At 36.9% G+C, this 16,437-nt stretch overlaps 3 protein-coding genes across 6 annotated transcripts; 2 read left to right on the forward strand and 1 right to left on the reverse strand.

Annotated features, from left to right (window-relative positions):
* Window positions 1-528: 528 nt before the first annotated feature.
* On the reverse strand, window positions 529-3,265 carry LOC116105179. Of its 2 annotated transcripts, XM_031391610.1 has the most exons (7): window positions 2,675-3,265; window positions 2,492-2,572; window positions 2,026-2,100; window positions 1,878-1,922; window positions 1,706-1,795; window positions 1,433-1,534; window positions 529-881 (listed from the first exon to the last, which is right to left on the reverse strand). In XM_031391610.1, exons 1-7 carry the CDS (start codon window positions 3,107-3,109, stop codon window positions 696-698), a joined length of 1,014 nt encoding a protein of 337 aa, XP_031247470.1. In that variant the 5' UTR covers window positions 3,110-3,265; the 3' UTR covers window positions 529-695. The 2 variants fall into 2 exon arrangements, with proteins under 2 accessions (XP_031247470.1, XP_031247471.1); XM_031391611.1 differs by lacking the exon at window positions 1,706-1,795.
* Window positions 3,266-6,339: 3,074 nt separating this feature from the next.
* On the forward strand, window positions 6,340-9,914 carry LOC116105166 (serine/threonine-protein kinase AtPK2/AtPK19-like). Of its 3 annotated transcripts, none has more exons than XM_031391587.1 (7): window positions 6,340-6,507; window positions 6,985-7,950; window positions 8,126-8,208; window positions 8,290-8,410; window positions 8,571-8,744; window positions 8,839-8,946; window positions 9,313-9,914. In XM_031391587.1, the coding sequence occupies exons 2-7, from the start codon at window positions 7,264-7,266 to the stop codon at window positions 9,634-9,636; spliced, it is 1,497 nt and encodes a 498-aa protein (XP_031247447.1). In that variant the 5' UTR covers window positions 6,340-6,507; window positions 6,985-7,263; the 3' UTR covers window positions 9,637-9,914. The 3 variants fall into 3 exon arrangements, with proteins under 3 accessions (XP_031247447.1, XP_031247448.1, XP_031247449.1); XM_031391588.1 differs by lacking the exon at window positions 6,340-6,507 and adding an exon at window positions 6,626-6,752; XM_031391589.1 differs by lacking the exon at window positions 6,340-6,507 and adding an exon at window positions 6,765-6,787.
* A 145-nt stretch (window positions 9,915-10,059) lies between these two features.
* LOC116105165 (serine/threonine-protein kinase STN8, chloroplastic) lies at window positions 10,060-13,278 on the forward strand. Its single transcript, XM_031391586.1, has 5 exons — window positions 10,060-10,869; window positions 11,007-11,180; window positions 11,502-11,906; window positions 12,057-12,420; window positions 12,711-13,278. Exons 1-4 carry the CDS (start codon window positions 10,297-10,299, stop codon window positions 12,402-12,404), a joined length of 1,500 nt encoding a protein of 499 aa, XP_031247446.1. The 5' UTR covers window positions 10,060-10,296; the 3' UTR covers window positions 12,405-12,420; window positions 12,711-13,278.
* The last annotated feature ends 3,159 nt before the right edge of the window (window positions 13,279-16,437 follow it).

Below are 16,437 nucleotides of genomic sequence, written 5' to 3' on the forward strand. Positions count from 1 at the left end.
TTAGGGGAATTTTTGTAATATATTAAAATTTGAGAGATTAATATGTAATTTTTAAAAAATAAAATTTTCGCTGACGTCATCAGTCCAATCGGTTGGACCGGTTGACCCATGACCCGGGCAACAAAACAGGTTGACCTCCGATCCGGGTTTTAAAATAATGTTGGGGAGATGAATAGGGGAAGGGTGAGATGAGTTTTGGTAAGGAGACTAAGGAAAGTGTTTTTGTAGTGATAGGAAGTGTTGTTGTCACAAAAAACAAGCCCTATTTGCCAATACCGACGGTAGTGTTTGGAGTATTTTTGCAAGATTTCAAACCTATAAAGACTTATAGTAATTTTCAGAGGTATTTTTGTTAGATTTCAAACATTTGGACACCGGTTTGATCTGCTGGTCAAACCGGTCAATCTGGGACCCAACCACTTTGCCAGGTTTCACCCCGGGTTGGTTTTTAAAACACTGGATTAGAGTTTAGACCTGCATGGGCCAAATTTGACTTTTTATTCAATTTTCTATGAAAATGTAAATTCATTAACAATTTAATAAAGCAGTTTATTAAAAACGTAAACTTGAATAAAGCAGTTCATATTTACACAACAGCAAAAGGGCATAGGATTTGCGGGGAGGGAAGCAGATATCTACAAGTAAAAGGAAAGAGTGAAATGTGAAAAAAGCTCTGATGAGGAGTGGGAGGAGGGTCATAAGTAATCCATTGGAAGCTCCCAATCATCCTCTGCTTCTTCTCTCATCTTTGGATGGGATTTCTTCCTGCTGAAACCTCTCGGCGTGCGACGATCATCATCAAATTTACCAGGCCTTTCAAAGTCTGCATATTCTCCAAGTTCATCTGTCAAAGTTCCCGGATTCTGGCTGTCCCAAATACCCTGGTACAACCATTTAAAGTTTTGATTATCTATCAGCTAAAATATAAATTTAATGCAATGACTTCAAATTTTTACAAGAAAATAAGGAGGTTTTTGCATATGCTGCAACTATACGTTTCTCTAAAACATAAGCTGTTTAGGAAACCTTGAATACCAAATGGTTGAGAATGTGCAACCAGGTTTGAATTACGAAATATGCAATTTTCTTTTCGGATAAGAACATGGAGAAGACAATTATCAAACCAGAAACTAGTAATTGGTAAAACATCAATCTGATTACATCTCTTTTCACCGAGGGTGTGGTATCGTGTCATATTGTATGCTTACATACACGCATCAACAAATGACTGTCTAAATGCTTAACTAGTACGTACCACTTGAAGCAGGGAAAAGCATTAGTCTACAGTGTTCAGTGTGAGTGATAGAATCATCTTCATGGGCAAAACTTACTGGAAATTAAGATATTTTTAGCATCACAAAGAACCCTATTACAAATAAAGTCAAGACAAAGCATGACTAACAGCTTCATCATAAACTGAAGGTGAAGTTACCTTTGTTAGCCTTTGTATATGCGAGGCTGCAGCTTCGTGAACAACAATCGTGTCAGCTATAACTTGGAGCACATCTTCTACGTGCAAAGCATAAGTACTAACCTGGAAAAATGACAAGCAGATTGCATTTGAGTTTCCTATAGGAACTCATTTGAACAAGAAGATAATATCAATATATCCAATACATTGAAGTGAGGATTGTGTCTGATCATGCAGCATAGTATATGGAGGTATTTTTTTCTCTATTAAATAAAGTAAGAACCAGCAACCCACCAAACTTGATGGAATAATCGATATCCCAAATGAATCGAGCTCCAGTGATTCAACAGACCCTGAATTAATGTTGAAAGTGTATCCTCGCACCTAGATTGCACAATCCATATGATAAGAAAAATTTGACCCAAACATGATATATGCAGGATTTGGTGCTGAAATTTGGTTTTACCTTCCCAATGTTCCGCTTACCTGGAGTTACAACTCTGTATCCTACCTAACAAAAATCAGAGATTAAAAGCCTTAAAATTAAATAACGAATAAAAGGGCAGAGTGACAACTACTGCAATATGGGGTGGCCTGGCAAACCACATACATACCAATGTATCAAGTCCAACCATTTTGAAATCTTTTTCTGTTACTGTCTCATCCTCGACAAGCACAACATCACCAACCTGTAAAAAATAAGACATTGAATACTCTGTTCAAGACCCAAATGAGGTGCATAAACTACAAACTAGACAAATAACCAAAAGAAATGGCTTGTATCTTCTGTATACAGCGCAATCCTCCGCATAAATATCAGCAGTATGAAAATATATGGTCAAGGGCAACTAACACCGCAACAGTATATATACTCATATGAGAGATCCTTAGACCCTAAACCATGAATTTAACTAACCAAGCAGTATATATACCACCATCCACAAGAGTGACTGTTCTTATCATCCATAAAACTAATAAAACATAAACCAAAACAACTCTCAAACTAAACCATAAGTTTATGTCAAAGGTGTATAAAGCTTCAAAATTTGCTAGCCATATATGCACAAGTATAAAAAATACCTGGCTAACATCTTCAAGAAGAAACCTTTCTGATTCACCAGAAAGCAAGTTTGGCCTCACTTCAACTACCAATACAACCCACTAAAGAGAAACAAAACAAAGCACAAAATGAGCATCTGGGTTTTATAGATAACAAAAAATTACATAATTTTGTACCAACAAATGATGAATTAATTAACTTACAGAAGTTGTGTCCACCCAAAGTTGAGAGACATAACCTAAAGAAACGGCAGATTGAATACTGATGACTTGCTTTGCTAACATATTGGATCTCCTCATCAATTGTTTTCCTCTCCTCAACCTTGGTCTTTCTAAACCAACACTATTCTCATCTTCACTCTTTTGGCCCTTCTTCTCTTCCCTCAATTCAACAATTTCTCTTCCATTTTCAACAGTAGAAGAGTTCATACCAACCTTTTCCTTGAACTCCAATTCACCAAACATGTCCTGATTCTGGCTGCCATTTTTGCTTGTGTTGGGTTTAAAACTGCACATAAAAAGCTGTAACTTGCCATTTCTAATATTTGCATTGTTTGGTCTCAACTTACTAGATAAAGTTCCGAACTTTGAGCCACAAAGAGAAGAGGATAAAGGGATTGAGCTTAAGAACTCACTCATCCTAAAGAAAAACCCTAAATTTCACTCCCAATTTTACTTACAGGAGGCCCCCAAAAAATTTATCAACTGCTGGAAATTCTCCTCCTGTAATATGAAAGCTGTGACATAATTAGAAAGGAAATTTCCAAAGTGAAGAGACTTAGAGGTTTTTGTGGATAAAAGATGAGAATTTAATAGGATAATAAAAAGCAATTTCTAATTAATTATTTATAATACTTATCTTATTATTTTTCCAAATTTTATAACTTTAATATTATGATATTTTGGGTAGATTTTGTGAAACTCCTCAGAGATTTCTTAACGTAATTTTTCAATTTATCAAACATTCAAGTACATATTCAAACTTTATATCTTAATTCTTAAGAATTGATTTGTAATTCACGTATGATTATAAGGTGATGGGTCTATTGAACATCGTACAGGTTAGGTAAATCACAAATACCCTATAATCCCAATGGGTTAGGTAAGTCACAAATGCGGTAGGTATTGAATACCCTACAAGCCCAATGGGCAAGATAAGTCACAAATGGAGGGTTACCTATCTCAAGTTTGGAATAAATTAAATAGTCATGAACTTTATCATTTAAACAATTTAACACATATCGCTTAAGAGATAAGCTTATAGATAAGGCTATATTGCTTAAGCGAATGATCATTTAGCAAATAGTTTCATAGGCTATTTAATTCATTTCAAACTTAAAAACGGTATTTTAATTAATTTTCTCGTAATAAATATGATAAGTACTCACTTTGTAAAACTCAAACACAATAACTCTAAGTAACTTATCCAGATGGCTAAAGTCTTAGAGTCCGTCACAGCACAGCCTTGTGATTGCTTGCCTCCTCTTCTTGTGATAGATCTTGCTTATTTTTCCACCAACCCAAAAGTAAATGCTCAAACAAGTTTGATAAATGTTAAAGATTTCAATTCCAAATAGTTGAGATCAACTCATTCATTTGTCAGGGAGGATTTTTTATGAGTTAATTGATTGTAACCCCTATATTTCATGCAAAATTTATTTTCACTCAAAATTTTGGAAATTAACGCTTATACCTCCTAATAAAGATTTTGGAAAACTAAATATAACCACGTAAAAAAGATATTTCAAATAAATGGTCGACGTTTGACGAAAACGATGAGTCGTTTGCTCAAAGATGCTAATAGTTTATTCAAAATATCTTTTATATCCCTTGACAATTACATTTAACGGTCAGAAAGGTTATTGGAAGACCACCATTTGTTGATTTGATGGTAAAGGAACAAAGAGATCCAATATAGGTTCTTGAGTTCGAGCCCCCATGCACTAATAGAAGTGATCACTGAGAAGATTTACTGGATTATTCATTTAGTTGAGCTTAGGGGTGGGCAATATTTTAGGGCAGAACCGGAACCGACGGGTACCTAGGTGTCGGTTCTTATTCTCACCCGAAACCGGCTGTAATAGAATGGGTTCCGATTCTAAAAAATTGAAACCGATACTGTGCAGTTCCGGTTCCAAATCAAAGAAACCGAAATCAGGACTAAATTAATATAATATTAAAGAATAGGGGTTTTTTGATATTTTGCATATGAGGGTTTTTTTGATATTTTACATATCAATAAATATACATAAGAAAATTTTAGTACCAAAAGTCTTATTAATTTTCATTAAAAGATTTGTTTTAAAAAAATATTTTTATTAATATTTAAGTTTCACTTATTACTTAATGGGAGAACAACTTACACATACCCAAGGTTTATCGAAACGACAAGTTGATACCCAAAAGGTTTTGAAACGATAAATAGGTACCTTCCGTCATGTTCTATTAGTGATTTTCATTTGATAATAGTGAAAAGACTAAAATACCCTTGAAAGTTTAATATTTTAGTTTTTTATAAATTTAAAAATTTCTAAAAAACCCCCTAGGTTTGCTAATTTGACTAAATACCTAATATATAAAAAATTTATAAAATAACAAAAACACCCCTACCACCCGCAGTGCCAGATTCCAGCCACCATCATCGGAATCTGGTCGAAAAATTGCGTTACAACACAGACCCATCGGATCTGTGTCGTAACGCATCGATTTGGCTTTTTTCGGCCTCGACGGCCAGATCCTCCACAGATCTGGGCGAAAAATGCCAGATCAACATGTTACGACACAGATCCGAAGGGTCTGTGTCGTAACACAATTTTTCGGCAAGATTCCGGCCTCGACGGCCAGATCAGCCACGGATCTTGCCGGAAAATGCCAGATCTACGCGTTACGACACAAATCCGATGGGTCTGTGTCGTAACGCAATTTTTCAGCCAGATTCCGATGGTGGTGGCCGGAATCTGGCACTACGGGTGGCGGGGGTGTTTTTGTTATTTTATAAAATTTTTATATATTGAGGTATTTAGTCAAATTAGCAAACCTAGGGGGTTTTTTAGAAATTTTAAAATTTATAAAAAACTAAAATATTAAACTTTCAAGGGCATTTTAGTTTTTTCACTATTATCAAACGAAAATCACTAACAGAATATGACAGAAGGTACCTATTTGTCGTTTAAAAACCTTTTGGGTACCAACTTGCCGTTTCAACAAACCTTGGGTATGCGTAAGTCGTTTGGCCTTACTGAATTAAGAAATTAATATACATTAAGATATTTATGTTAAATAATAGCTTCTAAATATTTATTATCGATATATTATTTAATGTTTTGCACTTAATTGTTAGGGGTGTAATTATAATTTTATAAAGATTTATCTGTCATTTAAAAAAAAGGTGGGTAATTGATATTTTTCAAGGTACCCGGAACGGGAACTGAAACCTGTAACACAGGTTTCGGTTCCGGTTCCAAATCAAAGGAACCTTTCAATTTTGGTTTCGGTTCCTTTGATTTTGGGTGGGTACCCAGAGTCGCATACCCCTAGTTGAGGTGTATGCAAGCTGGCCCAAAAAAGGAAAAAATGCCATTGGGAGGTAGGGAAATTTACGTGTCAAACCTCAACGGTGGCATGGTAATAAAACCTTACAAAATACCAAAAGGAAGAAAGTCCCGTCTTTGAAAAAATTGAAAAGGTGAGGGGCGAAATGAAATTTGCGATGGTCAAAAGGGTATTTGTATTTGATTAAGGTTGAAGCATTAGCTTAGCGTACAAGCTGTAATCCGGTCAGCATTGTCAAGCAGCCACCCAATCCAAATCGCATATTCTAACTTGCTCCTCCAAGTCCTCCAGCTCCTTATTCCATACAGCCCATCCAATCAACCACTCCCCCCACGCCACGTGTTTCTTCTCCAAAACCAAGCATTGCTTTGAAAGAACTATTCACGTTCCTTATATAACTGCAGCTCGTTCGAAGAATCCATTATTTATTTCTTCATAAAGTTTCAATCTTTGGTGCTGTTGTTACTCCTCCGCGTCCTCTCCAGGTGCCCGCATTCTCTCTCTTTTCTTTTTTCTTTGCATGTTTGGTTGTTAAGAGACGTTTGGAATACGTAAGCATGTAGATTTCTTGTTTTTATGTTCAGAATTCAACACGTTTTTTTTCTTAAAGATTTGGTTTGAAAGATGATGTTTTTGTCTTTCATCTATCATGTTATAAAAGGGTTTCTTAGGATTTGGGTTAGTTTTTCTGTTTGTAAAAATTATATCTCTGTTGGGTTTGCGTTCCATGGTATGTGTCGTTTGGTTTCTGTATGAAGCTTACGTGTATGTATTTGCCTCTTCAAGTTCTGTTTTTTTTTTTTTTTTTCTCTTTTTAATACTCTGGCTAGGATTGATCAGAGTTATGTTTTTTATAGAGATGAATACTGATGCCACTGTGTGTGTGTGTGTGTGTGTTTTTTTTTTTTTTTTTCATTTTCAAGAAGCTGATTTTGTGCTTTTGTTTTTGCATTTAATTTCAGACTTGACAACTTGATCTTCATGAATTTGAGAACTACTGAAGCATCATCTGTTGTTTCCTGCAAATTGGGAAACAAGAGCTACTTCTTCTCGTGGATTCTCTTTTGCTTACTGCCAAAGTTTCTAGGGACTCCAGTTGCATACGTGCCCTTCTTGTTAATTAAGGCCATTTATTTGAGTCCTTCAACTGCATTGGTTTTGGAGAATTTTGGGGGAATTTAGCCATTTTGGTGATTGCTTTCACCATCTTCATTTGGTGTCCTTAGATAAAACTTGGTAACATGGTTTCCTCTCAGACTCAGTTGCCTGGTTTGACTAAATCCCGCATGTGCAAACCACTCCAGACGCAGCTATTTTTTCCTGTGAACACTGCAGATGATGTTGTATCTGATACAGTTGAGCTGGATTTCTCTGATGTATTTGGTTCTGTTCCAGTTCAGACCTCATTAATTTGTGGTGATTTGGAAAATTCTGTATTGGATATAGCTGAAGTGAGTGAGATAATTTATGAAGATCCAGTTGTCATTTACAACCGATCACATTCTCTGGTTGGCCCTTCTTCTTGTGTTAGTGAATCATTGAAATTGAACAAGCTCACTCTACATGAGACAGAGGATTCAGAGGAACTACTGGACTGTGTCAAGGGAGAGTCCATCAAAGAATTTGGGGAATCCTTCGTTGAGGAGGTTGTTTCCAGTGATGGGCTTCTTGAAAATTTCGATGGATGTTCTAATAAGGTCCTTAGTGTAGGCATTGAGGATTTTGAAGTTTTGAAGGTTGTTGGGCAGGGTGCATTTGGAAGGGTGTATCAGGTGAGGAAGAAGCATACCTCAGAAATATATGCGATGAAGGTTATGCGAAAGGACAAGATTATGGAGAAGAATCATGCTGAATACATGAAAGCTGAGAGGGATATTTTGACGAAAATAGATCACCCCTTTATTGTCCAGCTCAAATATTCATTCCAAGTAATCTTCATAGTGATTATGAAATGCTCTAAGCTGTTTCTTTGAAGTATTACAACCATCACCATGATTGAATAGGAGAATAGATTGCAACTTTAATATCTCAATTTTTGCCATATATAGATTTTTTTTTTTTTTAACTTTAGAAGATTAAATTTAAGTTTTTCTTGACACGCAGACCAAATATAGATTATACCTTGTGCTGGATTTCATAAATGGGGGACACCTTTTTTTCCAGCTCTACCGCCACGGCCTTTTCAGGTTTGTTTGTTCTTTCTTATTTGGATGGTTTCTGGAACCCGCATGGCATTAGGCTGATTAACACCTGCGATTTTGTTTTAGAGAGGAGCTGGCACGTATATACGCTGCTGAGATTGTTTCTGCCGTTTCCCACCTTCATACAAAGGGCATAATGCATAGGGATCTTAAACCTGAAAATATTCTTTTGGATGCAGATGGCCATGTACTCTCTTTTCTTCTCTCTCTATTTATTTGTCTTATTGATACAGTGACTTGGGGAGGCTAAGGGCATTAATTGTCTTAAACTCGCTCTTATTCCACAATATGCACAAAATAGAAGTGGAAAATAATAGTTCTGACATTTAACTCAATTTTAAATACAGGTAATGCTTACTGATTTTGGCTTAGCAAAGCAATTTGATGAAAATACAAGATCAAACTCTATGTGCGGTACAATTGAATATATGCCACCTGAAATTATTCTTGGAAAGGGCCATGATAAGGCTGCAGACTGGTGGAGTGTGGGAATTCTTTTGTATGAGATGCTCACTGGGAAGGTTGGCATTCTTCAATGACTATTCTTTTGTGATCTGTACCGTATTTCTTTTGGAATTTATACTCATTGTTAGCTTTTGTTTTCAATTTGTGCAGCCTCCTTTTATTGGTGGGAACAGGCAAAAAGTTCAGCAAAAGATAGTTAAGGATAAGATCAAGCTGCCGGCATTTTTGTCCAGTGAAGCACATGCTCTATTGAAAGGGGTAGAAACTTAATGCCTCAGAAAAGTGTTTCTTTTATTCTATTCCTAACACAACATTGAACATTGTATCTTTCTTGTTGAGATACTGATGTGGTATGATGGCATATTGTGGACTTATTCCACACCCAACTGTGTCATGTAAAGATTTTTTCATGTGTAAACATTCAATTCTGTATTTGAGGATCCATATGGGATACTTATGGTTTTGAAGTGACAGTTTATTGGTGACTCTAACAGAAGTTTGGGTTCTTTAATTCCTTCTTCTTTATTTGAAGGGGTTTGTGGCCTGGACTCTTGCATGTGCTAATCGATATTGTTATTTATCATTAATGAATGAAAAGCTGAGAAAATTTGTTTGTTGTTTCAGCTACTACAAAAGGAACCCGGCAAGCGCCTTGGTACTGGACCTAGAGGAAGTGAGGAAATTAAGCAACACAAGTGGTTCAAATCAGTCAACTGGAAGAAATTGGAGGCAAGAGAAATCCAACCCAGTTTTCGTCCAGATGTTGCAGGGAAGCACTGCATTGCTAACTTTGACAAGCGATGGACTGAGATGCCACTTTCGGATTCTCCAGCTGCATCTCCAAAGAACAATATAAACCCATTTGTCGACTTTACTTATGTGAGGCCTACGGATCCATTCCTTCAGAGTAGTAGCCCCTATTCTAGCTTTGTATCATCCTCGGGTTGAGGTTTTCAAGGGATTACTAAGAGGCCAATCGATAGTGGATCTACTATGGTGGCATAATTTGAAGTATCTTACTCAGTAGACAAACTACTCTATGTTGTATTACATTCTGTGCTATAAACATATGAAACTACTCTATGTTGTATTACATTCTGTGCTATAAACATATGTTCTGCAGACTCTTAGATCCTTGTTTCCCATTATGATGTCTCCAAGTACTTTATCCTCCTCAGATGAAGTGGTATTATGCTTTAGCAATCAGCATGTTATCTTTATTTCTACATCCCTCCTAGAATATGTTGGCTTTTCTTTTTTTGGGTATTAGCAATCAACAGGTTACTTTTTGTCGGATGGACTGAGGAATGCTATTTTCTGGAATTCGCCACATAAAATTTGTAGATATTTTATAGTAATAAGGAAGACATGATCAATTCCTTAATGAAATAGTCCATCACTGTCTTTTCAAAAGGAAAGAAGGCAACTTATCAGGTTGCTGGAGACTTGAGAACGAAATAAGCTGTTCTTGGACCACATATTTCTTGCTAAATGGATAGATCTAAGCATGGCACGTGGCACAAGACCAACCTCTTCAGACTCTTGAACAAAAACAAAACTAACTCAAAACATTAGCTCTTCTTTGTAGTGCCAGACTACCAGTATAGTATGGCTTCACTCTGGTCTCCAACAACAATTACTCTTCAACAGAACCCCAAGATTATTTGCTTCTCTCCTTTAAAACCCACTTCCCAAACTAATCTCTCTTCTTTGACAAATCGTTTCAGAAGTAATCCTGGAAGATGCCATGCATTTTTTGGCAACATCCCAGATGATCTTTTGGACCAGTCATTTTCTCAAGTTCCAATTTTTCAATCTGGTTTGGTGGAATTTCATCGAGCTACCGAAGAACTATCAGATGTTCAGAGATGGGGGTTTCTTGCTTTTGCTGGGTTGACATGGATATATTTGACTGCAAGGCCTGGTGTTCTTGTAGGTGCCATTGATGCATACGTTCTAGCTCCTCTGCAATTGGTTTTTGACAGCTTGATTGGAAGGAGGAACTTGAAAAGGACTGATTTTGTGATAGGGGATAAACTAGGAGAAGGGTCTTTTGGTATTGTGTATTCTGGAGTGATTGTTCCAAAGAATGTGACTGTTGAAGAGAGTGGACAGAGAAAGGGAAGAGGCAGATCACTAGAGTTAGATAGCAGGTTCAAGGAAAAAGTCATTCTTAAGAAGGTAGTTCATTCTACCATTGCTTTTATATAATAACGTTTTGTTACTTTTTGATTATTTTTTCTCTTCTGATGATTTAATGTATAAAGTATTATCATCTTTTTTCTGAATTATTGATTTTCATCGATTGGAACATGCAGGTGAAAGTTGGAGTTCAGGGGGCTGAAGAATGTGGTGATTATGAAGAATGGTTTAATTATAGATTATCAAGAGCTGCTCCGGAAACATGTGCGGAGTTCCTCGGAAGTTTTGTTGCAGACAAAACAAACTCTCAGTTTACGAAAGGTGGCAAGTGGCTTGTTTGGAAATTTGAGGTACTCCACTCAATTCAAATTATAATAAGCACTTCAAATACTAATTTGAAAGTCTTTTCCATATTCAACTTCCTTTGATTAGAAAAGTGTATTGCATGGTCACGAGGACTCTTTGAGATGCAGAGCTATGGATGATAAACTTACTATTGAATTTATGGGCTTCGCATTAATGTTAGTGTATTTATCCTGAACGAATGATATGCCGTTTTATCATCTACTTAAAACGCAATACTAAATTTATGTTTTGTCTACCGTTAGTTGATGTACAGAGTTTCTAAATTCATGTTTGCTGCACTAATTGTAGGGATGTCCATGTGACAGGGAAATCGAAGTCTTGCTGATTACATGAAAGACCGCAACTTCCCTTTTAACTTGGAGTCTTATATGTTCGGACGTGTGTTGGAAGGTGCAGATTCAACGAAAAGGAGTGCATTAATTATCAAGCAAATAATGCGCCAAATTATTTCTTCCCTCAAAAAAATCCATGACACAGGCATTGTTCACCGGGATGTAAAGCCAGCCAATTTAGTAGTGACAAAGAAGGGACAGATCAAGCTTATAGACTTTGGAGCAGCTACTGATCTTCGGATTGGCAAAAATTATGTACCCAACCGTACTCTGCTTGATCCTGATTATTGTCCTCCTGAACTATATGTACTACCTGAGAAAACACCTAGTCCTCCTCCTGAGCCTGTTGCTGCTTTTTTTTCTCCTATTCTCTGGCAGGTATTATAGCTTCCACCTTAATATATGCATGAATATAAGATAGCGAAAATTGTATCCTTGCGGATACATGGATTTCCTTTTGGAAGCTATAGTAGAAACTGAATGTTGTCCAAAACATTACTAAAGTTGAGTTTGAAATTATTGTTGCAGCTGAATAGTCCTGATCTGTTTGATATGTACTCGGCTGGGATTGTACTCTTGCAAATGGCAATACCAACCTTGAGGTCTACTGCAGGCTTAAAGAATTTCAAGTCAGAAATAAAGACAGATGAATATGACTTGAATAAATGGAGAGAGTACACTCGGTTGAGGCCTGACTTCACTATTCTTGATCTTGACTCGGGTAGGGGTTGGGATCTAGCCACAAAGCTTATTTCAGAGAGAGGTTTCCTCGGAAGAGGACGTCTATCAGCTGCTGCTGCTTTGAGGCATCCTTATTTCTTGTTGGGTGGTGACCAGGCTGCTGCCATTCTTTCAAAATTTAGCTTATCCAAGTAGTTAACTACTTGCTGATGTGAGTACATTCCTGATGAGGTTTCATTTTGCACATCCTGATTTCTTTTTCTGTATATTTTTAGCTTTTCTGGTAGGTTCAGAAGACATATATATCAAACTAAGTTTATCATATTTGGAATGAGGCACTATTTATTTTATAATACTTAGGTGGACGATGGATAAAGAAAGTTTTGAATAGTCATAAAAGTTTAATGGTACTTTTATGCATTCTACAGCTTGTTATGCTGATTTGAGAGATTATTCTGCTTAACTACTTATTTCGAGATAAAACATTTTTTTTTTTTTCAGAGATGGAAGGATGAAAAAGAGTCGCCGAAGTGAGTGGCACTATGACGTGTTTGCCAGTTGATCAAAGTATTTTTTTTTTCACAACAGATGATTAATTAAGGTATGTGTTAACATATCTCTGTTTTAGAAACTGTTGCTCACATACTCCTTGGCCTCTTTCTGCCAATACAAGAGGTCACAATGTTACTTTACATCATTTTTGGGAAATTGAACATATCAAAGTTCACTCTTTTCCCCCCTTAAGAGTCTTTCTTGCAGTTTCAGTTAATCTTCTTCTCTAAACCTTGTTAGCTTCCAATATTTGTTTCCTTAAAAGCATCATGCCAGTTGCCAAAGACTCTTCTGCAGCAGCTATGGTAAAATTAAAGTTGTATACACGGGATGATCAAGTGAATCAACCATTAGAATGTTGATCATACATAACACTGTTTTTGTGATTTTGTAATGAGCATCAGGCCTCTAATGTATTGAAATTCTAGTTCGACATTATATCCTTTCCTCTTTTGTCCATTTTTTATCGTACAAGCACCATGGTTCTGATTCTTAAATTTATTATCGAGGTTTTGTACAAGTTCTTCAAGTTATGTCAACAAACTTCCATATTATGTATCGTTGATTTTGGCTAGCCAAAGAAGGTAGCTGGATCCATATTATGGGGTCATCGCCCAATTAGTTTTTTGCCCCTATCCTACCGCCTGGTGGATCGAACTCGGGTGGCTAGCCAAAGAAGGTAGCTGGATCCATATTATGTATCATTTACTTGGTAAAAGTATTGAATTTCCTTGCATGCAACACTCAGTGATGCAAATATGTTTCCCTATCGTTGCTCTTTTCCCTATCGTTGCTCTTGCATTTGTGGAAACTGGCAAATGCTATACCATAAATTTGAAGTTTGAGAAAGTGAGAAGTAGTTTGTTATATTTTTCATGTCATCAGGCAACTATTGCTGCCTAAAGCTTTGCTATGAGGGTCTAAAATGACCCCTTTAACAACATCTAGCCTACTATGGAGGCTGTATTCTATACACTTTGATGAACATATTAGAAATAACCATAATTGCAACAACTAGAAACAAGCTGGAAATTGTTTCCCCTGCAAGTGCGCAGCTGAGGGGGTAAAAGCTGCACATCCCTTGTGGCTTTGGTCTCGATATTGTTATAGAAAAGAATGCATACTCTCTTCCAGTCATTTATTCAAAACAAAATCTGAAGAACATGAACCATACTGTCACACAGTTCCATACGTACCTGTAAAATAAGTATGCTGCAATTACACACCAGCTGAAAAGAGTGATCCTGTAAAGCTTCCTTTTGCCATACTTTTCTGTGAGCCGCTCAAGTAAGGCCTTCATCTTTAGGACCTTCACAAAGCCGAAATGAACTTAACCATTCAATTACTGGTAAAATGACAGAAATGTTTCTAAACTTGAACTTGGAAGAGTTAAGTTTGACAGCAAAGGTGTATTGTTATTAGTGATGGAATTTGCACAAAGTTTGAATTTCAAATAATACTGACAAACAAAGAACTGTGTAAGTTGAAACTGTCAGGTTATTGGAAAAACCAAAGAGAAGCAACTGAACTCTCAAATGACAATGAAGAGAAACCACAGACGGCAGATGGCTATAAATTTTAATGCCAGTGAATTTACAGCCATATCAAATACAGATAGATAGTTTGTTAATAACTTAAACATGAGCAATTCCACTGTTTTCAAACATTAAGACTGTGTGTGTCTCTTAAGAAGGCATCCTATTTACATTAACAAAAATCATAGTCTAAATCACAACAGCAGCAACCGAAAACAAAATGGTAATCACTGAGAATGCGAGTCTGCAGCTGCTAGGGAACAAGTTGCACAGGACTTGTGGTGGTACTCTTTTGAAGATAACAGCAAATATTGGGAACCCGCCCTCATACTCCTTCCAACTCCAGAGCCTGAGGTAAAGCAAAAATATACTATCACAGATTTAATCATGTGATAAGTACATTGCTATTGCACACCCAGTGACAAGAGTGATCCCATAAACAACTTTCTTTTTCCTAATTCTAACCCTTCCTGTAAGCCAGCCATGGAAGAACAGTAACTTTGTGATGGCAGCATTGGTCATGGTTGGTGACTGGTAAAACAAAGGGAATTAGCGATTTCGTATAATATATATCTTGTATATTATTGGAACCGGTCAACTAGGACTCTTATGTGTATCACTCAAGAGATCTTGAGTTCGATTCATTTGGGTTGCTAATAGGGTTAGCCACTGAGAGGATTTATCCGACTGTCAACTTCAGACCCCGGAGGATTAGTTGAGGTGCGCATAAACTGGTTTGAACACCCCCCGTCACCAAAATATATATCTTGTAACTATGATTGAATTTGACAAACGCCAAGAAGATTGTCCAAAAAGGAACGTTGTAATCGTCAAGTTAATTGGAAAAACCAAAGAGAGCCATCTCAAGTGGGTAAATGGTAACGAAGAGATATTATAGAAAGCGGATGAGAAAAACATGGACAAGAACTTCACACAATTCCAAGTTTCCCCTTAAGAACGGTGCGGCCTGAAGCGGTAATATTAGTTCGAAGTCAGCTTTAACCCTCCAAACCAAAAAGTTGGAACTGCGAGAACAAGGAATTGTAATGAAGAGAATTTTTTATTGATAAACAAGTTCATAATTTGTGGCACAATGCACACCTAATGACAAAAGAGAGGCCATGAAGCTTCCTTCTTTCTGCCCTATTATAAGCCACCGAAGATTGTTAAACCAAAAACCAAAGTGGGTAAGATGCCCATTTCTACAGTCTACATAATATCAAAACAAAAAAACTCATGAAGTCTCTATGGAGGCATCCTATAAACAGTAAGGAACATCTTAGTCACAATTACGATAGTAGCGATTGAAGTCAGGATTGTAATGACTGCAAATGCAAGTCCACAGAAGCCAGGGAATAAGTTGCATAGCTCTTCTGGTGGTCGTCTTCTGATGACTACTGCAAATGCTGGGAAACCGCCCTCATACTCCTTCCAACTCCAGAGCTTGCGGTACAGCAAAAATGTCATCACGCTATCATGGATACTATCACAGATTAAATCATGTGATAAGTACATTGCTATTGCACAGCCAGTGACAAGAGTGATCCCATAAACAACTTTCTTTTTCCTGGTTCTAACCCTTCCCGTAAGCCAGCCATGGAAGAACAGTAACTTTGTAATGGCAGCATTGGCCATGGTTGGTGACTAGTAACATAAAGGGAATTAGTGATCTGGTATATTATATATCTTGTAACTAGTGACTGAATTTGACAAACGCCAAGGAAGATTGTCCAAAAAGGAACGTTGTAATTGTCAAGTTAATTGGAAAAACCAAAGAGAGCCACCTCAAGTGGGTAACTGGCAACGAAGAGATATTATAGAAAGTAGGGGTGTTCAAAAGCGGTTAACCGAACCGGTTAACCGCTTTTTTGAACCGAACCGATTTTTCGGTTCGGAAAAATTCCTGAACCAAAACCGAACCGGTTTAGAGGGAAATTCGGTTTTTTGAATTTTTCGAACCGTAACCGAACCGTTTTTTCGGTTAACCGGTTTTCCGGTTCGGTTATCGGTTCGGTTCGGTTTTTGCATTTTTTTGAACACCTCTAATAGAAAGCAGATGAGAAAAACGTGTATTAGAATTGTGGGAGGAGCTTTTATACTATGCCAGAATTTGAAAAACAATTGAAAAGATTCTGAGTATG

The sequence above is a fragment of the Pistacia vera genome, unplaced genomic scaffold, assembly GCF_008641045.1.
Source record: "Pistacia vera cultivar Batoury unplaced genomic scaffold, PisVer_v2 Contig495, whole genome shotgun sequence".
Taxonomy (NCBI): domain Eukaryota; kingdom Viridiplantae; phylum Streptophyta; class Magnoliopsida; order Sapindales; family Anacardiaceae; genus Pistacia; species Pistacia vera.

Coding starts and splice junctions, on each gene's coding strand:
- LOC116105165 (XM_031391586.1), top strand. CDS start 10,297: ATGGCTTCACTCTGGTCTCCAACAACAATTACTCTTCAACAGAACCCC. Junction 10,870..11,006: donor AAAAAGTCATTCTTAAGAAG/GTAGTTCATTCT, acceptor TGGAACATGCAG/GTGAAAGTTGGAGTTCAGGG. Junction 11,907..12,056: donor TTTCTCCTATTCTCTGGCAG/GTATTATAGCTT, acceptor TTATTGTTGCAG/CTGAATAGTCCTGATCTGTT.
- LOC116105166 (XM_031391587.1), top strand. CDS start 7,264: ATGGTTTCCTCTCAGACTCAGTTGCCTGGTTTGACTAAATCCCGCATG. Junction 7,951..8,125: donor AGCTCAAATATTCATTCCAA/GTAATCTTCATA, acceptor CTTGACACGCAG/ACCAAATATAGATTATACCT. Junction 8,209..8,289: donor TACCGCCACGGCCTTTTCAG/GTTTGTTTGTTC, acceptor ATTTTGTTTTAG/AGAGGAGCTGGCACGTATAT.
- LOC116105179 (XM_031391610.1), bottom strand. CDS start 3,109: ATGAGTGAGTTCTTAAGCTCAATCCCTTTATCCTCTTCTCTTTGTGGC. Junction 2,101..2,491: donor TTCTTGAAGATGTTAGCCAG/GTATTTTTTATA, acceptor TATTTTTTACAG/GTTGGTGATGTTGTGCTTGT. Junction 882..1,432: donor ATATACAAAGGCTAACAAAG/GTAACTTCACCT, acceptor TGGTTGTACCAG/GGTATTTGGGACAGCCAGAA.